At 46.8% G+C, this 20,195-nt stretch overlaps 1 protein-coding gene across 1 annotated transcript in view; it reads left to right on the forward strand.

Annotated features, from left to right (window-relative positions):
• The first annotated feature begins 5,475 nt into the window (after positions 1 to 5,475).
• Positions 5,476 to 20,195, forward strand: part of GRIN2C (glutamate ionotropic receptor NMDA type subunit 2C) — a 346,074-nt gene continuing 331,354 nt past the window's right edge. Inside the window, exons 1-2 of the mRNA XM_086928756.1 lie at positions 5,476 to 5,883; positions 10,646 to 11,238. Of these exons, the coding sequence (XP_086784882.1) occupies positions 5,476 to 5,883; positions 10,646 to 11,238 (1,001 nt within the window). The remainder of the gene's footprint in view (positions 5,884 to 10,645; positions 11,239 to 20,195) is intronic.

Here is a 20,195-nt window from a genome sequence, read left to right on the forward strand (position 1 = left end):
CAATATATCACACTACTTCAAGTAGTTTTCCTTGAAATTGGTTGGAAGAACGCCTCTTAGGGACGATAGGTTCTGCAAGCATCTATCAGGATACAAGGTATAGGCTATGATTTACGCCTCTACAATTCACAGTTATTTTGATGGAAGACTGAGTCATACGTAGTTTACAGCGTCCTTGAGCGTTGGAGAGTCGGCCCGAAATGTCATCCACAATGGCTCAGAGCACTGCCATCTACCGTGGCACACCGTTCCCTTGAGAGCACAGAGCTTTCCAAGTATCGTGAAGGGAACGGTGTGCCGCGGTAGATGGCATTGCTCTGAGCCATTGAGGATGACATTTCGGGCCGACTCTCCAACGCTCAAGGACGCTGTAAACTACGTATGACTCAGTCTTCCATCAAAATAACTGTGAATTGTAGAGGCTTAAATCATAGCCTATACCTTGTATCCTGATAGATGCTTGCAGAACCTATCGTCCCTAAGAGGCGTTTTTCCAACCAATTTCAAGGAAAACTACTTGAAGTAGTGTGATATATTGGAGCATTTAACGCACATGCCATCCGCACAGACTCCAATCTGTCTGCCGACAAAATTACAAAACAGTGGCGTTCTCCAGTAACCATTTTTCTAATAAACTGACTTGGAATAGTATGAGATATTGGAGCACTTAACCAATGTGCAGCTTATATAGAATCCATCCTGTCTACCAGCCTAAATGAATACTAGTGGTTGCATAATTCAACAACCCATAAGGACGTTTCTAAGAACTTTCAAGACTCCATCTGAACCCTTTGAGATTAGAGTTAGAAATCAACATTTCGGTCCCGGAGAATAAACCTTTGCTGATCCAACCCCCCTCGCCTTTTTGCGATAGGAGGTTGCCCACCCACAACTTCTTTGTCCTGACGAAGACCCTATCTGTAAGGAACAGACTCCTACCAATATTCGGGTCGAAACGTAGACTACACTACTATTGACCAACTCCGACCCCAAGCAAGACATTAATGGCACTAGCGGAGTTAGGCTTTGTTCATTAGCTGTATTTCGGACTCTATACGAGCCTCATGGTGTGGCCTTTGGTTCAAGGGACCACTTGTACACGGTCTTTAAATTAAGAGTAAGACTTGTCACTGAATGATTCAGACCATTCCTATCCCATCCCTGACACTTCCCTCACTTCACCCCTCCCCGTTGTGAATGTGGGCACGCACATTTATATAAACTTGTTTATAATAGTTAAATGTATTATGAGTTCTAATCCATTAAATAGGATGTATATGCAATTTTGAATAAAACTCTTTTGCATTCAATAACTTTGCTTTTTTGAATTTGATTTAATACAAATGAAATAATTGTGAATTTTTGTTTCATGTCTGAGGACCCCTTCTTTACAGTATCAACACAGCTACTAATCATTACACTCCTCCAAATTTGACAATTCTGATTATTCCTGGCACCCAACTCTATAAGAATGACTTTCGGGGCAACTATTGGTCATTTTTAATGTATGTTGAATTATTAAATTACTGTTGTTGTGCTAGTCTCCAAACTAAACAAACAGTGCCCACCTTGTAGCATACTGTCATAAGTGCCAGTGTTACCAATTAGGTGCCATTGCCATGCACCGGAAACTACTGGTTCAAATTAAGCACTGTAAAACTGTGGATATTTTTACATTTTTAGGGAGTCCAGGATGTCACTGGCATTTTAGCAATGAAGTAGTTGATTTTATAATATAACACAATGTCAATGTTGGTCAAAGCCGACAATTGTATAGAATAATTATGATAAAATGTGTCTGCATTCTGAGTTTTTTTTTTTTTTTATAAATGGGGGGGTCAAGCATTAAAAGGTTTGAAGACTATTGATCTACGGGCAACGTTTTTCCACATGGTCTGGTAGCAGAGATATCTTGAAGTAAACTCCAGAAATCTATTTTCATTTGCCAAAGAGTTTCAACAACTCTGTGTTCAGGTCTGAAAATGTATGTTCTGTTACAATTGATCCAACGGAATACTCCTAGGCAGACACCAGTTCCTTTGTCTCCGGAACAATGATCTACAGAGGCAAGCAGGAGAAATTTATAGTTCCAACTGTGTCACTGGAATTCCTCCATGTGGGCAGCATAACATTCTGCACTCTCCTGCCTCAGGTGGAATTGTCCACCAACAGGGGAGAGCATGTTTCACTGGCAGAACACTCACTGACTGCCTGTGTGCTGTGGCTTAGCAACAGATATCACCAGTCTTGGAGCAAAATGCTGGACTTCAGAATTTCACCAGAAACCAGGAAGCAATTATCTCCAATAATCTGAAAGGGATGCAGGAGCCTTTAGTGGATGAAGGGAAGTCTTCTCTCCTTTTCAGATCCAAGCAGCTCCTTCTTTGGAGCATCACCGTGGCAGGTGCTACTTAACGTGAGAGGTGGGGCGGTGGGGGGACATAAAAACAAAAAATCACTTTCCTGCAGACCGGCCACTGCCTCTCGGTCCTCTTCAGTCTACTCTAGAAGCAGGAAGCACACAGGCTATCCGACTCCCCTAGCCAACAAGACGCCGATGTCACCAGCATAACAGCAGTGTTGTGATTGGTCTGAGCGCAATGGTTCGGTGCTCAGACAGGGACTGGGAGCCTGTGCATCTTCTCCACCCAGGCTCTCCAATACAACTAGGTGGAGAACATGCTAAGTACGCATGACTATTTAGCCAGCCCAAGATATCCGGCCACACCATCATGTGCACTTAAGAGAGAGCGCACCACTCCCTCCCTACTCCTGTGTTTGCCTAAACCTGCCCCGCCCGTACCTAAAATGTGTACAAGCTGACCCAGGATGGAAAAATAAAATGATAACGTTGCGTTATTATAATTGAATTTTTCCTTTTTGAACTGCTCACAGAGCAGTGGGGCAACGCTCCTCCACCTTAGTAGAGGAGCCGCCACTGGGAGCAGGTCTAGGAATAAAGCAGCCAGCTAGATCTAGATCTAGACAACCCTTTCCAGGCTTCCCACTTTCAGTTTTGCCGAAAAATTAAGCACTTCTTTAACTCTGAAGTTCCATGATATCAAAACTATCACCGATTTCCATGCATCTAAAATCCCAAATGGTGAATCCCTGGCTAGGCTGCCTACGGATCCCAACTGGCTGTCCCTGTTATCACCTGCTGCAAGCTCATTTGAGCACACACTTGATACAGGTTCCACTGAGTATCCTGGTTCCCTTCCCTGAATGTGCTACAAGGCTCTATTCAAACACAGAGTGACTCATTGCTGCCTCAAGAGTTTTCTTTTTTCCCATTCTCTGCATTGTATCACCACTTCTGTGAAGTGCATCAGACAAAAAGAGACAAAAACGAGAGGGTTGTGGCCCACAACAGAAATGTGTAGTGCTTTTGGAATACACTTCAGCTAAGCTCATGAAGCATACATTAAACATTGTGAACTGCAATTCAGGTGAGGAGAATGTAAGATCTCCCCTGGTATTTTCAGGCCAGTTTACCTATAAGCTGCAAATGTGGTTCTGGTAGCACTTTACTATAAAAATAAGTGACAGATTTATTATTCGCGCTCATTTTATATCATAAACATATCCCATGCAGTAGAGGGTGTTTAGAGAAACAACAAATCTAAATCCAATTGTTTGGCTTCAGGAGTAGTTTGGAATTGATATATCTTTCACTCAAGTAATCTGTGAACTGGCCTTGGGCCATGAATTCAGCTAGTGGCTCTTACCAGATTAACATTTACGCATTTTGGAATTAAAATCAATGTAAGCTACTTTGCACTAGTGCAATAAACTTTGAAGCCAGCACATCTCATTCACAGCCTCTAATGGGAAAGTGAAAAGCAACCACGCATATGTCTTTGCATACCTTCACCATATGTAAGTGTGCAGTCATTAATACAGTCAACTGGCAGGTATGGCAGGAATTGCACGCAAGGCCTTTAAATCTTAGTAGCCTAAAGGTTCTGTTGCAGGGCTGTGCTATACAAGTGGCTTCACTCATTCAACCATTCACTCCTTTTTTTGCTTTCTTTATTATCCTCAAACTGCCAACCCTTATGTGCCTAATACCAATATGGGCAAGACATTTCATATAAATGAATTTGAGACATAGGCACTTGTGGCATTGAATGTATGCAGTTAAAGCAGCATAACCACAGGACCCCTCACCCTCCGTCTGATGTACTGCCAATGGGTGTAAAGCAATTGTTGGTGCTATGGGGTCTAGATGTCCTTGTACTGGTGAAGAGGGCATTCGGCTGACACAGCATATTTTAATTAAAAACACAATTTACGGCGACCGCCTAACCTGTGGAAAGATTCAATAAGGTGTCACTTTCTGGGCCTGAGACCTTTCACATTCATTAGTGCTGCTCGTGTTAACTTGTTCCTCTTCTGTCATTTACTGTGCTAATCCTTCACTCTTCTGTCACATTTGCAATTATGTTGTTGGTTGTTTTAGCCAGCGCCAAGTTGTTCAGCAAAATAGCTTTATATAGAACATAACATAACATTGTATGACATGAAATGACACATAACTTAACATTACATTGTTCCAAGTGATCTCCCGTCCAGGTGGTGTAAGATGGGTGTTTCTGCTCAATTGTTACTAGTGCAGGCGCTTTTTCCCTTCTTTCTTTTCCTTGCATATGTTGCTCCCTTTTCTTCAGCCCACGTTTATGAGCCTTTCTGACTGCTCCCCTCTCACTCCCCAGCCTCTCTCATTCCATCTCCCACTCGTGCATTGCATGAACACTACCTTCCCCTGTGCCATGCTGTCCTCTGGCCTAGGTAGGGCTCTCTTCTCATGTGTTGCCTGCCCATGAGGTCCTTCCTGACTCTGGGGCAGATTTATGTTAACTGGCGCATCTCTCGGGATGCGCCAGTTAACATGCGCCACAGCTACGCCACCCATGGTGCGCCGCATTTATGATGCGGCGCACCATGGGGCAAAAACGGCACAGATGCGTCACGCATCTGTGCCGTAAAAGTGACGCATTGCTGGAGTTGTGTCGCAAGCGCGACGCAGCTCCAGCAAGGCTTTGGGGTGCCCTATCTGACCAATGCTGCGTCAAGCCTTACACCTGCTTCAAGCAGGCGCAGGGTTTTGACGCAGCATTGGCCTAAAAGTGACTGAGTGAAATCTTATAGATTTCACTCAGCCACTTTTGCGAGGCGCACCTGCCCCGGAACGCCCACCCTGCGCCGGAACGCCCACAAGTGGCGCAGGGCTTTACAACGTGGCGCATCTGCCTAGATGCGTCACGTTGTAAATCGGTCATAGGGACGCGCCACGTTTACGCCACAGTTGCGTGACGCAAACGTGGCGCATACACAACATAAATCTGCCCCTCTGTCTTTGGGTGTGCTCTTTCGTATCTTGGCCTCACCTCCCGCCTTCCAGCAAGCCCTGGTGCCCGCGTGAATGGATGTGAATGAGCTGGTCTTTTTTCTTCTTCCAGGTAGACGGTGGAGATGGGTGCAGCTGCAACATTGGCTTTGATGCTATCCTGGGTTGTGAGCAGTGCTGCTGTCTTTATGGATACCTTATTACCAAGTCCTGTTGGCCCCGAGGTCAATGTGGCCCTGGTGTTCGGGGGCTCCTCCTATCAGCTACAGATACGAGGGCACCTCACCTCCGAGAGCTTCCTGGACCTGCCCCTGGAAGTGAATCCCATCACAGTCATCGTGAACGACACCAACCCCAGCACTCTGCTCACCCGGATCTGCCAGGTTCTTTCCAGCGTCCGGCTGCACGGCATCATCTTCGAGGACAATGTAGGTACCGAGGCCGTGGCGCAGATCCTAGACTTCATCTCTTCGCAGACTGCTGTGCCCATCATCAGCATCAGCGGCGGCTCAGCCGTGGTGCTCAGCCCCAAGGTGAGCTTCCTTCTACTGTCTAGTCCCTATATCCAAAAGGAGACCAGGACAATGACAATGTCCAGTAGAAAGAACATGGAGAAGTGGGCTCCTCGTTCACATTATAATTAGGGTGCCTGGTTTTATGGTAATTATGTTTTTTAACATTTCCACATGTATTCATCCATATTTATTTTTTGGCCATCTTATTGGTATTTATCCATATTCATTTTGTGTTTTGAGAATAAATGAAGTCGTAAAATGGTATGTTTCCATATTTATTGAACTGATAAATATGCACTCCTACTTTCTTGTTTTAGCAAATAAAACAACAGGTAAATATTAGCCTTATAAACACATATTAGCCTTATAAACACATATATGTTAACATATGCCTGTATTTAAAGAAATCTCTCCTTATGATGTCCATTTGCTTAGCTGTTGGTCTGGAATTTAGGAAGGTCAGAATGGAGAGTCACTGACAAGAAGTACACATTTCTGGGATGTATGACGGTACAACGCGTGGTATTACCACGCATACCGTTACCACGCAGGTTTTACAACGCAAGTCGGTACAACGACTTGCGTTGGGGAGCGCTGGATAGTGAATAGTTTACTTTACTATTCCAACTCCAGTCCCCGTGGATAGTAGGGAAGGTTTTGATTAGTAAATTAAACTATTCCCTATCCTACAGCGCCCTCCAGCGCAAGTCATTGTTACGACTTTCGTTGTAAAACCTGCGTGGTAACGGTACCGCGTTGTAATAGTTCCGTTGTAAAGGATGTTCCCCACATTTCTGGATTGTGCTGCTTTAAAAATAAATACAAATAGAAAACAAATTGTTTTCTATTTGTATTCATCTGTAAAAATCAGTAAAAACACAAAACTGGTAGCCTTAATCATTATCAACTCACACAAAATAACTTATGTTCCTCCTTGCACACTCTAACACTGTTTCAGGGACTCTGTGTAAAGAGAACTATGCCTGGGACCACAAAATGTCAGTATGTAGGGACTGAGTCACTATACCACATCAGTACCTATGAGCCCCAATCCATATTATCTCATAGTTCATTACCTGCCCTCCTAACCTTCCCAGAGGGAGAGGTAAGTTAGCACCCCAGAGCATAACTCCCTAGTCCCATCAGGAAACCGTGGAAACAGATTGTCAACCTTTCATTTTCTCACTTATGCATGCCCATAATAAACAGAAAAGACACCATTTTTATTGAAACCTAGTGTGCTCTATTATAAAGCATCTGTGCTGCAACTTGAAAGCATATCCATCCCAACAGAGTGAAGAGTGTTTCAAGTAAACTATACACAATAAGAAGCCCTACCATGGTGAATTATGTATCTGCCTCGGCCTACCCCACTATGGAAACATAGTGATATTTTATAGATCCATGGGTATACTATAGTGGTGAACCCCATACCTGCTACGTGTAGGTAGTTGTTCTACTTCTCAGGCAGTGTATCTCCCTCTCTTCAGGGCCTTTGCTCTGCTAGAATGTCTTCTCTCTGTTTTCAAAGTGGCCTGTCTCGGTGAATATGTTACGAGGTGTCTGTCGTCTTGAAAACAGTAGACGTGAACGTATGTTGTGTCTAAGTGCCAAGCTACTTTTGTTAACCGATCAGAATAAGACCGGGCGCAGTGTTGTTGGACCTTGTACAAGATGTTCAGTCAATCTGCACCAATAACAAAACATGCAGTGCTTTTCTAAGATATTATGGCACAATAATAAACGGATTGGTGTCAGTACAACGCAGTTTTTTACAACGCATTCCGTTACATCGGAATTTTTACAATGCAGGATCCATTACATCGGATGCCATTACAACGCATGGCATTACATAGCAGATGCTATTACAACGCATGGCATTACATCGTAAGTATAGGTAAGTATACCTTTTTAAAAAAAATTTAATTAAGTTAATTTTATTAATTTAATTTAATTAATTTAATTAAAATACATTTTAAAATAGTAATTAATTTAATTTAATAAAATAAAATCTATTTATTTAATTTAATTTTAATAAAAATTGTAATTAATTTTATTTAATTATTATAATGAAATTAATTTAATTTAAATATTTTTTAAAATGTAATGTAATTAAATTAATTAAAATAATTAATTTAATTTAATTAAAAAATGTAATTAATGTAATATAATTAATTTAATTTAATAAATATATTTCAATTAATTTAAAAATGGTAAATATAATTTAATTATAATTATAATTAACAAACCTACCCCTATCCCTGAACCCTAAAATACCCCTGTACCCCAAAACCCAAACCCTGCCCTAAAACCTAAAAACACCCCTGTACCCCAAAACCCAAACCCAGCCCTAAAACCTAAAAACACCCCTGTACCCCAAAACCCAAACCCTGCCCTAAACCCTAAAAACACCCCTGTACCCCAAAACCCAAACCCTGCCCTAAAACCTAAAAACACCCCTGTACCCCAAAACCCAAACCCTGCCCTAAAACCTAAAAACACCCCTGTACCCCAAAACCCAAACCCAGCCCTAAAACCTAAAAACACCCCTGTACCCCAAAACCCAAACCCTGCCCTAAAACCTAAAAACACCCCTGTACCCCAAATCCCAAACCCAGCCCTAAAACCTAAAAACACCCCTGTACCCCAAAACCCAAACCCTGCCCTAAAACCACCCCTGTACCCCAAAACCCAAACCCTGCCCTAAAACCTAAAAACACCCCTGTACCCCAAAACCCAAACCCTGCCCTAAAACCTAAAAACACCCCTGTACCCCAAAACCCAAACCCTGCCCTAAAACCTAAAAACACCCCTGTACCCCAAAACCCAAAACCCTGCCCTAAAACCTAAAAACACCCCTGTACCCCAAAACCCAAACCCAGCCCTAAAACCTAAAAACACCCCTGTACCCCAAAACCCAAACCCTGCTCTAAAACCTAAAAACACCCCTGTACCCCAAAACCTAAACCCAGCCCTAAAACCTAAAAACACCCCTGTACCCCAAAACCCAAACCCTGCCCTAAAACCTAAAAACACCCCTGTACCCCAAAACCCAAACCCAGCCCTAAAACCTAAAAATACCCCTGTACCCCAAAACCCAAACCCTGCCCTAAAACCTAAAAATACCCAAACACCCCAAAACATATACCTCAGTACCCCAAAACATATACTCCTATACTCATACTTATTTAAAAAATTACTTCAATTAATATATTTAATTTATAATATTAAAAAACATAAATAAATTAATTTATTTAAAATTAATAATGATTAAATTAATTATATAATATTAAAAAAAAAAATTATATACTTACCAATACTTACAATGTAATGGTATGCGTTGTAATAGCATCTGCTATGTAATATCCTGCGTTGTAATGGCATCCGATGTAATGGAACCAGCGTTGTAAAAGCTGTGTTGTAACAGCATTCCGACGTAAAAGTTGCGTTGTAACAGTGACATACCTAATAAACGTGCCAAGGGTAAAGTGTTTAAGGCAAAGCAGCATAAATGTGCAAGCCAACTAAAATACGAGGAAACTAAGTGGGCCCTAAAGGAAACACACGACAGCACTAAACCTTACAATTTCATTAAATCTGTCTTTACATCCACTCTTGTACTCACAGTGTCATACACTCCTCCTAACACACACAGAGACTCAAAGATCCTCACACTCTCATTCTTGTGAGCTCATTCTCATGTGCTATCGTGGGTCCTGCAATGCCAATCTAACACACTGTCCCTCCTTTTTACAAATGCTGGGTCATCAAAGGAATGCCACCTCCTTGAGGGTCTCTTCTCGAGACTCTCTTCATTGGGCTGTCCTGCTTGGAAGGTTATACCCTTAGATACAAGCTCTCCTTAGGGAGTGTCTCTCATTCCATCTGCCATCTCTCCTCAAAGAGATATGCTCTTTATCAGGATTCTCGCAGCATGAAGCATCTCTCCTTAATGTTCCCGACTCCTCACTTGCAGGTCTAGTCTAGGAGATCTGACAAATGTGACTCTTATTTGTTCATTTTTTTCAGATCTTTACACGTATTTACTGATGGAAAACAAGCTGGCTGTTGGTATTGATTTTCTTAATGGAAAATTTGATCATTTGAGTGTCTCGCTTTGCTATGAAGTATGGCTGCGAGGCCAATAGCTGCATAAGAAAGGTGATGCAATGTCATTATGGCTTAAATAGCTGCAGAGGTGCACGTGCTAGTACAAGCATGCGAATATTTTCAGATGAAAATAATATTTTATTCTATAGAGAGTGGATGTTTTATGGGCAAGCATACTAGTTGCAAAATTATTTTTTCAATACCCAAAAATACATTTGGGAAAATGCCAATAAGATAAGGGAAATAAATATGGCTTTAGCTGGAAAGTTCTAAAATATACATGCCATAAATCCAAGAGCCCTAATTACGAGGGTGAATCTGCTCAGAACAGTCTCCCGTCAGGGAAGTGATCACTCTCCATCCAGTATCTCTCCGTTGCAGAGCAGCAGGTCTGATTTCATAGCAGCTGGGTATCTTGCTCCTTTCTTTGAAGTAGAAGAGGGCCAACTCTGTGCAAATGTGGGTAGAGTTTCTTTGCATATACTCTGGAGGGAGGATCTACTGTTGCCTGAGGTGAGGCGTCCTCAGCAAGACAGGGAAAGACCATGGGAAGGTTCACGGTGCCACTGTCCAGCGTTCAGCATTCTTTAGGCAAAGGCTGGAAACAGGCCTGGTGTGATGGGTCTTAGAGTTGAATGTTTCACCCAGGGCTGTTCTTTTCTTTCCATAGGAGCCCGGCTCTGCATTCCTGCAGCTCGGAGCCTCCATCGATCAACAGATCCAGGTCATTTTTAAGGTGCTGGAGGAATATGACTGGGGCTCCTTCGCTGTTATCACCAGCCTGTACCCAGGATATAGCCTCTTCCTGGACATTATACGTTCCTTCGTTGAGGTAAGCTACTTTGGCTGGGAAATGCAGGACATACTGACCTTCGAGATGACCCCGGACACCAGTGCCTCCAAAACACAAAGGCTCCTGCAGCACCTGGATGCCCAGGTGATGATCGTCTACTGCTCGCGGGAGGAGGCTGACTACCTCTTCCTGGTGGCCAAGGAAGCCGGCCTTGTTGGTCCAGGATACATCTGGATTGTGCCAAGCTTGACTGTTGGAGCCACTGACCTTCCACCCCCTTCATTCCCCGTTGGCCTCATCAGTGTGTCGACGGACAGTTGGAAGTTGACGCTGAGGCAAAAGGTGCGTGATGGGGTGGCCGTCATCACTACTGGAGCCAAGCGCTACTACCGGAACCACGGCACACTTCCTGAAGTGAGCCAGGACTGCAGGAGCTCTACCGGGGTCACAGGCAATACTTCCTTCTACAGGTAAGCGAGCATGCAACTAAGACTGACTTAGTGGATTGTGAAGCCTGTTGTGCCATCTATTGATGATCCTTTCCAAGGAGTCAGGCCCAACTGACATCTTTGGAACTCTCGCTGCCCTACATTCTGGAATTCAATACCATATAACAAAGTCCCCTAGGTAGGCCTTTGCATCCTTAACACCAAAGCATGCCACATGTCAGGCTTTAGACGATGGACGCTGATTTATAAAAATACCATGGGTGGTGGACATGAATTTGCCCTCTGACTCCAGATGACAACATAGATTTGAACCTCTGTCTCATCCTTGTCCCACAACAGTCTTTTTGATGCTGGCTCTGCCTCAGCCTGTCAATGTGTCTGAATCCTCCGACCCTGGCAGTCTCCCAGAAGCACCAGCCTACCTCAAAATCTCCATATTTCCCCATAGCTCAGACCACCCTAGCACTTGCCACTTAGGGCAGTGTTAATTTTGATTCTAATTTATATGTTTGAGGTGCAGAATTGTGGATGGTGGTGATGTCACAGTTCACCAGTGTTAGTTCGCAAAGTCAGAAGTTGCTGGGCTCCGTTATGCAGCGCTCCCTAGTTCATTGAGAGACATTAATACAAGATGGAATAAGACAGGAGGTGAGGCCTAGCGGGCTTAGCGAATGTACCAATTTTACAGACTTTTTAAAAACCCTATAGAGCATCTAATATAGCAGCTGCTTTCACAATACTGTGTGTCATATCTACTATCTGGTTCACACCTCAGATGCAAATTATCACAGCTTGTGTTGGCGACCTCATGATAGTTTTAATGCAGGACAAAATGCCCTTTCTATAGGATTTGCACCGTATGCATATTAATGAGGCAGGATTCCATCTGTGAATCTTACAGAATGGTTGAAATTGTACCATATAAGAATGGAGGCTGCATGAAACCTGGTCGGATGACCCTGTGGCAATTAGAGGTTATGGGGCTCTGATTATGACAACTGGGGTCATTCATTACTGTTGTCCTGGGACCAATCTACATGTGCACCATCACATTCAATTTTGAATCTTGCCTTTGACAGCACTACTTAATATATGGTCTTTAAACGTTTAGTTGGAATAAAAGCCATCATACTAAGTGCCCCCTGGCACCAAGTAAATGACATAAGCAATATGCCCGCACTCAACAAGATTTGATGTTCAAATAGAAGCTTTTAATACATGGTGTAAAGGCAATCACTTTGTTGTCAACCTTCATTTCAAACTTCCAGATAAAAAATACAGATCTGGGGCCTGAGGTTCTAACCCAATTCACAAGCCAAGGATTTGCAAGGTGTACACAGACTGGTTTGCGAACAGGATGACATTTGTGATGCTGCCTAAATATTTATAGGTTGCATCACAAAGTCTGATTATAGAGGTTTGCAAAATGATCTGACTAATCAGTATAAATTAGGTAGGTCCAGGGCTGTAAGTGGGCCCGGTCTTGCCTGTGCTCAGCACCGGCAGTTCTAAAAAGCAGGTGCTGAAAAGGGTCCCCATCGGGGTCTCCAGTTTTGCCCTCACCCTCAGGATGAAAAAAAATCTTAACTCTGCAGCAATACCACCCTTAACTGCATTTAATGTACCTTCAAAGAGGCTCATTTCAGTACTTTCACATTCTCACCATTTCAGAACTGCAGTATTTTAGAAAATGCTATACTACGAAGCCATGGTTGTTGCTTATTCATGTTATATTGGTATTGGCTTATTAGTGTAATTTACTTGCTGTATTATATATCTGGATGTAATGACAGAAGTAGCAAAATACCAGTTGGATGGCACAGCTAAGCATAGATTTCAACCTAGGTACTTTCAAACCACGCCCTTAATTAGATCAGTCACACCCCTTTGAGAGACCCTCCAGTTTTTTCATCCCACTTAAAACCCTGGATAGATCACATTTTGCCACCCCCTGTAAATGGCTACAAATACAGTGAAGGCGACCTGTAAAGAACAGCAAAGGATCCCTGCACTTGTTTTCCCACTCAGATTTTTTTTTACAGCAGATCAGGTCTAAAAAAGAGACATGCTTTTAAAAAAAAGTTTTCAGTTTGGGAAGACAGTGGTGGGAGCAGACATGGACCCCTTTGAACCATGTCTGCTCCCCCTGAGGCCATTAAACATGATTCCCAAAGGGGAAACTGTCCTAATAGAAAAGTTTGCCATTTGCAAATTAGTTACCAACCACAACTTGAGAGGTAATATCTTTTCAGTGCTGCAGGTCGTGCAGAACGCGGAAGACCGGTTACTGCTGGGGATCCCCAAACATCAATCTGCTTCCCAAGCCATGGTCAAACTACACTAGCTTCCCATGAAGATATTCATCGATTTTAAATCACTCTGGATTACATGTGTCTGGCTCCGACTACTTGAAGGAAAGGTTCCACTGGTACACTCCCCCCAGGTGTTTTATGTTCATCCTCTACATGCAACGCAATTGTCCCTAAAGTTAGAAGATCAAAATGGGGGGCAGAAGCGTTGTTACCTGTGCCTCCAAAATTCCCCACGGCCTCAAGAAAATTACTAGACTGCTTCCCTTCAGGAAAGGTCTGAAAACATGGCTTTTTAGTCAACAGATATTTCATTATTTCAAACCCTTCCACTCCTTTTAGGTTTCTCTTTCAGTTAGGGCAGCGCCTAGACTACTGAGTGTGCTTTACAAATTCTCCTTTCATTTCACTGGTTTGCGGACACAATTGAGAACACAAGTCATTGATATAATACTTTGCACCTTGCACAGGGGAGAAGAACGCCTCTTTCATGCCTTCTACCATTTAAGATTTGGGAAGGATTGCAAAACCCGTTGTGTATGTTGATGGATCTGAAACACTTTTTCCAACTCATAAAATAGGTTTGTACATTGAGTAAAGAGGTTTTGCATTCACAAAGCTTGGTTCACAGGCTTTGCAGCTGCAAACACCGTTAGAATATGAGGTCCTTTGTTCATAAAGGCCAGTTTTTGATTTTAGGGAAATAAATTCAACTATTTCAAACAAAAACTCTGAATTTTGAAAAAATTGCATTCCACACCCAGAACCCAGCTTTTCATAAATAGTAAATCAATGTGTTTAGTTCCCAGATATGAGGGGCGTATTTATGACATTGTCACGCAGTGCAGCGCAGTACAGCGCAGCAAGTCACCCTGCTGCGCTGTGTGACAGAGAAAGGGCAGGAATGGGCCATATTTAAAATAATACGGCACATTCCTGCCTTTTCCCCTGCGCCAGAGCCATTTTGGCTGCCTATTGGCAATGCAGGCACTCTTGCACCATGGTGCAAGGGTGCCTGTGTTGCATGTAGGATTGTTTTTGTCCAGGAAGGGCCACCTGCCTGCACAAAAACAATCCTGTGAGGCATATTTCTCTATCTATGTGTGCTTCAGAATGCAGCAGACATAGCAAGAGGAATTAACAAGGAGAAATAAAGATATTTCTCCTCGTAACACCTCTTCTGTGAAGGCGTATCTTTTTGGAGCATCCCCAGGTTTACCAGTTGGGGTAAATCTGGAAATGCGTTGAAAACCATGGGAGTTCAGTGGGAACATCCATGCTACGCCTCCCTAGCGTAGAGTAGGGTAAGACAGCAACTTGAGCTGCATTGCTTTACTCGAGATTGATGAAGCCACTCAGGGCCACACAAAGTGGCCTTGTATGGCTTCATAAATCTCATTTTTCAGTTGAATCGAACATGTACCACTTGTTGGCAGATGCATCAACGTAGCCTTTTGCTATTCCTAAATACAGATTTTTAAGGAATCGCTATTTAGGAATAGCAAAAGCCTATGCATGTAGGAATCGCTATTAAAATAGTGATTCCTAAACATTCCTTAATTGCTACTCGCAAATTTCTAGTCGCAATTAAGGAATGCTGTCCCATTCATTCCTATGGGCCTACAGGCCCATAGGAATGAATTGGAAATTGCATGAGCAATTTGCGAGTACCAGTAGGTACTCGCAAATTGCTCAAGCAATTTCAACGGTGCAAGGGTGTCAAAATGACACCCTGTTGCCCCCCTGAAATTGATCTCTGCACAATTGTTGCACACACACGCCCTCAGGGCATGTGTGTGCGCAACATGAAACTTTGAGAAATGCACAAAAGTGCTTTTTTCAAAGTTTTAGCAAATTACCATGAAGTTCAACTTCATGGTAATTTGCTACTACTATTAGCGAATTCGCTATTTTTTTTACTTTCATGCATTGCATTTAAGGAATCTCAATTTGGGATTCCTTAAATGCAATCGCATTTTAAGGAATCTCAATTTAGAGATTCCTTAAATTGCGATTTTTGCATTTGGGATGATGCATCCCAAATGCAAAAATACCGGGAGCAAAGGGGCAGATTCTGAGAATCTGCCCCTTTGCTCCCGGTATTTCCTTTGATGCATATGCCTGAGTGTGTGGTGCAAGTGCAATGCAACTGGGGCCATAAATATGGCCCTAGCTTGTTAATTTCATCCAGGACATGGACAACTGCCCAACATGGACAGATTTAGGCTCACATGTCCGTGGATCACAGTCATATCAGGAGAACTCCCATCCTATGTTTGTGGCACCCACCAGTTTCAGGGATGCCCACATTATTTCAGTAAGACCACCTGAAGCCCTAGGTGGTCCCCACATGCAAGGCATGGCCAACAATCTGCTTCAGTCGACCAATCAATACTAAGGAAATTGACCATATGTAAAGAATGGAAACATATGCTTATGTCACCATTATGCAAGGCATGACCACAATGATGTTTAGAATGTACTTATTATGTCATGATGGCTGTCTTCAACCAAGACCTCTACTGGCACCCATAATATCTATGGTGTGGTACCAGAATATTGTTGAGAGAATATTGTCTAAAATAAATATTGTGGGGGGCGTGGCCAAGATGGCGGGGTGAGCGGACGCTTCCTCCCGTAGCTCCTCCGGCCCGGCTCAGCTCGAGCCCCGATTCCTGCGCTTCTCTCCCCCCGCGGTCGCACTGCGGGCGAGAGAACTGTGCCGGAGTTCCTGGGGCACGTTTTGATGCCACTTTGACTTCTGTTGCCCCGGGGGAAGTCCCCGAAAAGTTTGTTCACCGTTCGACCCGAAGAGGGGAGCCTGGGTCGCCCCGAGGAGAAGGGCCTGGAGGCGGAGCATATTGCGGCGCTGTCGGCGCGCCTCGGCTGAGTCGAGTGCTGAAAGCTGGAGATCCCGGGGGACGGACTAGACGGACTCCGCGGAGTGTGGAGGCCTCCCGTCCGGCGCCCTGGTGGCCAGGACCATCGCTGGGAGTCGGACCCCAGCCCTGCGACGGCGATCTGCCCCCCTGCCATGGGTATCGGAGTGTGACGCCTTGCGGACCCCGAGCCTGGAAAAGTGGAACGGTGGAGTCTGAGCGGAGCCCGGGACGGGCGTATTGGTCGATGGTACTGGGAGACATTGGGTTCACACTTCCCCGTCCCGTTGCCATTCGAGGGTCGCCCATAGACTGGCTAGCCTGGGCTGGCATCCTGGGTTCCGCCCTCCCGCCATCTTGTCTTTGCGGAACTAATACTGGTGACCCTCGCCCGCGCCCTGGTCATGCGGGCGCCTTGGTCTCTCCTGGTGCCTACACATCTGCTGTCCTCCCTGGAGGCACGCTGCTGAGAGCCTTCGACTTGGACATTGCTGACCGCCTTGCTTGGCCCGATGGTCGTCTCGCCCTGACCCGGGCCGCCATTTTGTCGCCTGTGACGCACTACCCTTGTCCTCGGCGAGGACTTCACATCTGGTGCCCACGGGCGGCTGGGCGCGTCTACAACGGCCGGCTCTAGGCTTCACCCACCGCGGAGGCCAGGATGGCCGGAAGACGTGGCGCAGCACGGGGAGATTGCACTGTGCCGGACATGCTCAGCAGGGCCCAGCAACTACGCGACAGGGCGCAGCCGTCCCCGGGGTCCTCCCGGGCCTCAACGGACGCCACCGGAGGCGAACCACCTGTCACGAGGTCCTTCATGGAAGACCTATTCAGCTCCCTCAAGGAGGAATTTCAGACTCTCAAGACCGAGGTGGCGGGAGAGGTCCGTGAAGTGCGTAGAGAAATCGAAGGCCTGGGCGAGCGAGTCGACACTGTGGAAACGGCGGCCCAGCGCCGCGACGAGGAGATAGTTCATCTCCAGCAGGACGTCCTCCGCCTACGGGAGCAGTGTGTCGAGCTCCAGGCCCACTCGGAGGACCTCGAGAACAGATCCAGGCGGAATAACATCCGGGTCCGGGGCGTCCCGTCCGCGGATGAGGGTGCGGACCTAGTTGCCTATCTGCAGGACCTGTTCCGCGACATCTTGGGAGAAGGAGCGGACTTCCCGATCCGCATAGACAGAGCACACAGGGTGGGCCACCAACGACAATCATCGGCACCCCCGCCTGATATCCTGGCATTCCTGCCGGATTTCCCCCTAAAGGAGCGCATTATGACTGAGGCCCGCAGGAAACAGCCGCTGTCCTTTCGAGAACGGCCCGTGGCGCTCTATCAGGACCTGTCCGCCATCACACTGCAGAAGCGCAGGTCTTTTCGCATCGCCACGGACTTCCTGCGGGAGCATGAGACGGCCTATTCCTGGGGTCACCCCTTCCGTCTCATTTTTCGATGGAATGGGGTGTTACATCAGCTGCGCTCCTTACAAGATGTCTGTGGGGTACTGGGACTCACAGCTACGGAGGAGGAAGGGGCCACACCCGCTTGGAGGCGCCCCGAACGGCGGGGCCGACGGAGATCGAGGAGGCGCCAATCGTCGGCGGCGGCGAGTCGCCCTGACTCCCCTACCATCAGGGCGGATATGGCGGAGGCCCTGAGGACTGCGGCCAGGAACTTGCCTGACTCCAATGTCGTGGCCCAGACGGCCTAACTTTACTCCGGGGGGAGAGACTCATAGCTTCTTCGATGCTGGGTTGGGGATGGGGGTTGGGGGGGAGAGGTTGGAGGTGTGTGGCTGAACGTCCACTTGACGGTTTTCTGCAGACTCGCCCACTTGGGCTAGACTGAGACTATGGGGTGTTTTTTCTTGTTTTTGGTTTTGGCTGGTTGCCATGGGTTGGTTTTGGGGGGGTTTCAAAGCTGGTTTGGTGTTGGGGGGGTCCCGTCCGATATTGTCCGAACACATGCGGAGCCGATTCTGGCCTTCCCTGCGCCCCTGCCCCGCGCGCCCCTTCCACTGATCCCGCGCTTGCTGCACAGCGCTTTGCTTCCCTGGGAGTGATGCCGCCCCTGAAAGTAGTGACCCTTAATGTTAAGGGTCTGAACAACCCTGTGAAGCGCAGGGCGATCCTCTCCCTGCTAGAAGGGTCGCAGGCGGATATCTGCCTCCTGCAGGAAACCCATTTACTCTCTAAAGATTGCCATAGGCTGCGCTCTGCCAAGTTCCCCACGCAACTCTTTTCTTCGGCTGCGACTAAGACTGCAGGGGTAGCCATCCTTCTAGCCAGCTCCTTCCGAGGTGAGGTGCTGTATAAACATGCCGAGCAGAAGGGGAGGCTCCTAGTGTATCGCATGCGTCTGGGGGGTGTTACCTTTACGGTTGGTTCCGTATACAGCCCAAATGACCACCAGGATCGCTTCCTGGAATCTGTGTTGGTCGATGTTACTGCCTCGCCCGACCGCCACGTCATCTTGGGGGGAGACCTGAACATGGTCTTCGATTCCACCTTGGATAGGTCGGCCCAGCGCTTTCCGCAGACGGGGGAGCTTTCTAGAACGGTACAGGACCAGATCGCAGAGATGGATCTGCACGACCTCTGGCGCACCATGCACCCCGCCGATAGGGACTACTCATATTTCTCCCACGCACACCGCACTTACTCGCGGTTGGATTACCTCTTGGTGAGTGGACCGCTCCGCTTAGCCGCCACGGCGGCTGACATCGGGGTCCTGTCCCTGTCCGACCATGCGCCGGTTTCCGGAGTTTTTGCTTGGCCGGCGACCCCCCCCTCCAGAGGGATGTGGCGGCTTCGGGACACGCTTCTACATAAGAAATCGGTGGTGAAGCGAGTGGAGGAGGTCTTCCAGGAGTACCTGACCCACAATAGCAACCCCGATACGTCCCTGGCGACGCAGTGGGCGGCTTTGAAAGCGGTCGTCAGAGGGGAGTTTATCTCCATCTCCTCGGCGGAGAACAAGGAGCGTCAACGCAAGATGGAGGAACTAACGGCGCAGGCCAGGGAACTCGAGCAGGTTCACCGCCGGACGGGGGCGCCTCGTGTTTGGAGGCAGCTGAAGGCGGCGCGGAAACTACTCTCTGCGTTGGACCTGGACAGGGCGGAGTATGCGGCGTTGCGCCTGAAACATGCCTTTTACACCGGCGGAGATAGATGCGGTAAGCTCCTGGCCCACCGGCTCAGGGCTGCTCAGCAACGCAACGTCGTGAAGGAGCTAGTGGGAGCAGATGGAGTCCCGGTTTCCGGTGACGCGGAGGTGGCGGATTCCTTCCGTGCCTTTTACGAGGCGCTGTACGCTGCAGAGCCCTCCCCACCGGGAGAGGCCGAGGCCTACCTGGAATCGGTAACCCTCCCGGCCTTGGACCCCGCCCAGGCGGACCACCTGGAGAGGGATATTCACGTGGAGGAAGTCATCTCCGCTATTGCACGGCTGAAACACGGCAAGGGCCCGGGCCCGGATGGCTATACGGCCTTGTTTTACAAGACCTTCTGTCCCACTGTCGCGCCTCTCCTGGCTCGCTTATTCAACTCCTTCTCCGAACCGGGTGCCATCCCGCCGGACCTTCTTTCGGCGACCGTGTCGGTTATCCCGAAACCGGGAAAGGACCGGACTCTATGCGGCTCGTATCGGCCCATCTCGCTTCTAAATGTGGACCTCAAGCTTTACACGGGGATCTTGGCGGCCAGACTGGGTCTACATCTCCCAGGTTTGGTGGAGGCGGACCAGGCCGGCTTTGTGCCCGGCAGGCAGACGGTCGACAACACCAAGAGGGTGA

Source organism: Lissotriton vulgaris, chromosome 7 (genome assembly GCF_964263255.1).
Source record: "Lissotriton vulgaris chromosome 7, aLisVul1.2, whole genome shotgun sequence".
Lineage (NCBI taxonomy): Eukaryota > Metazoa > Chordata > Amphibia > Caudata > Salamandridae > Lissotriton > Lissotriton vulgaris.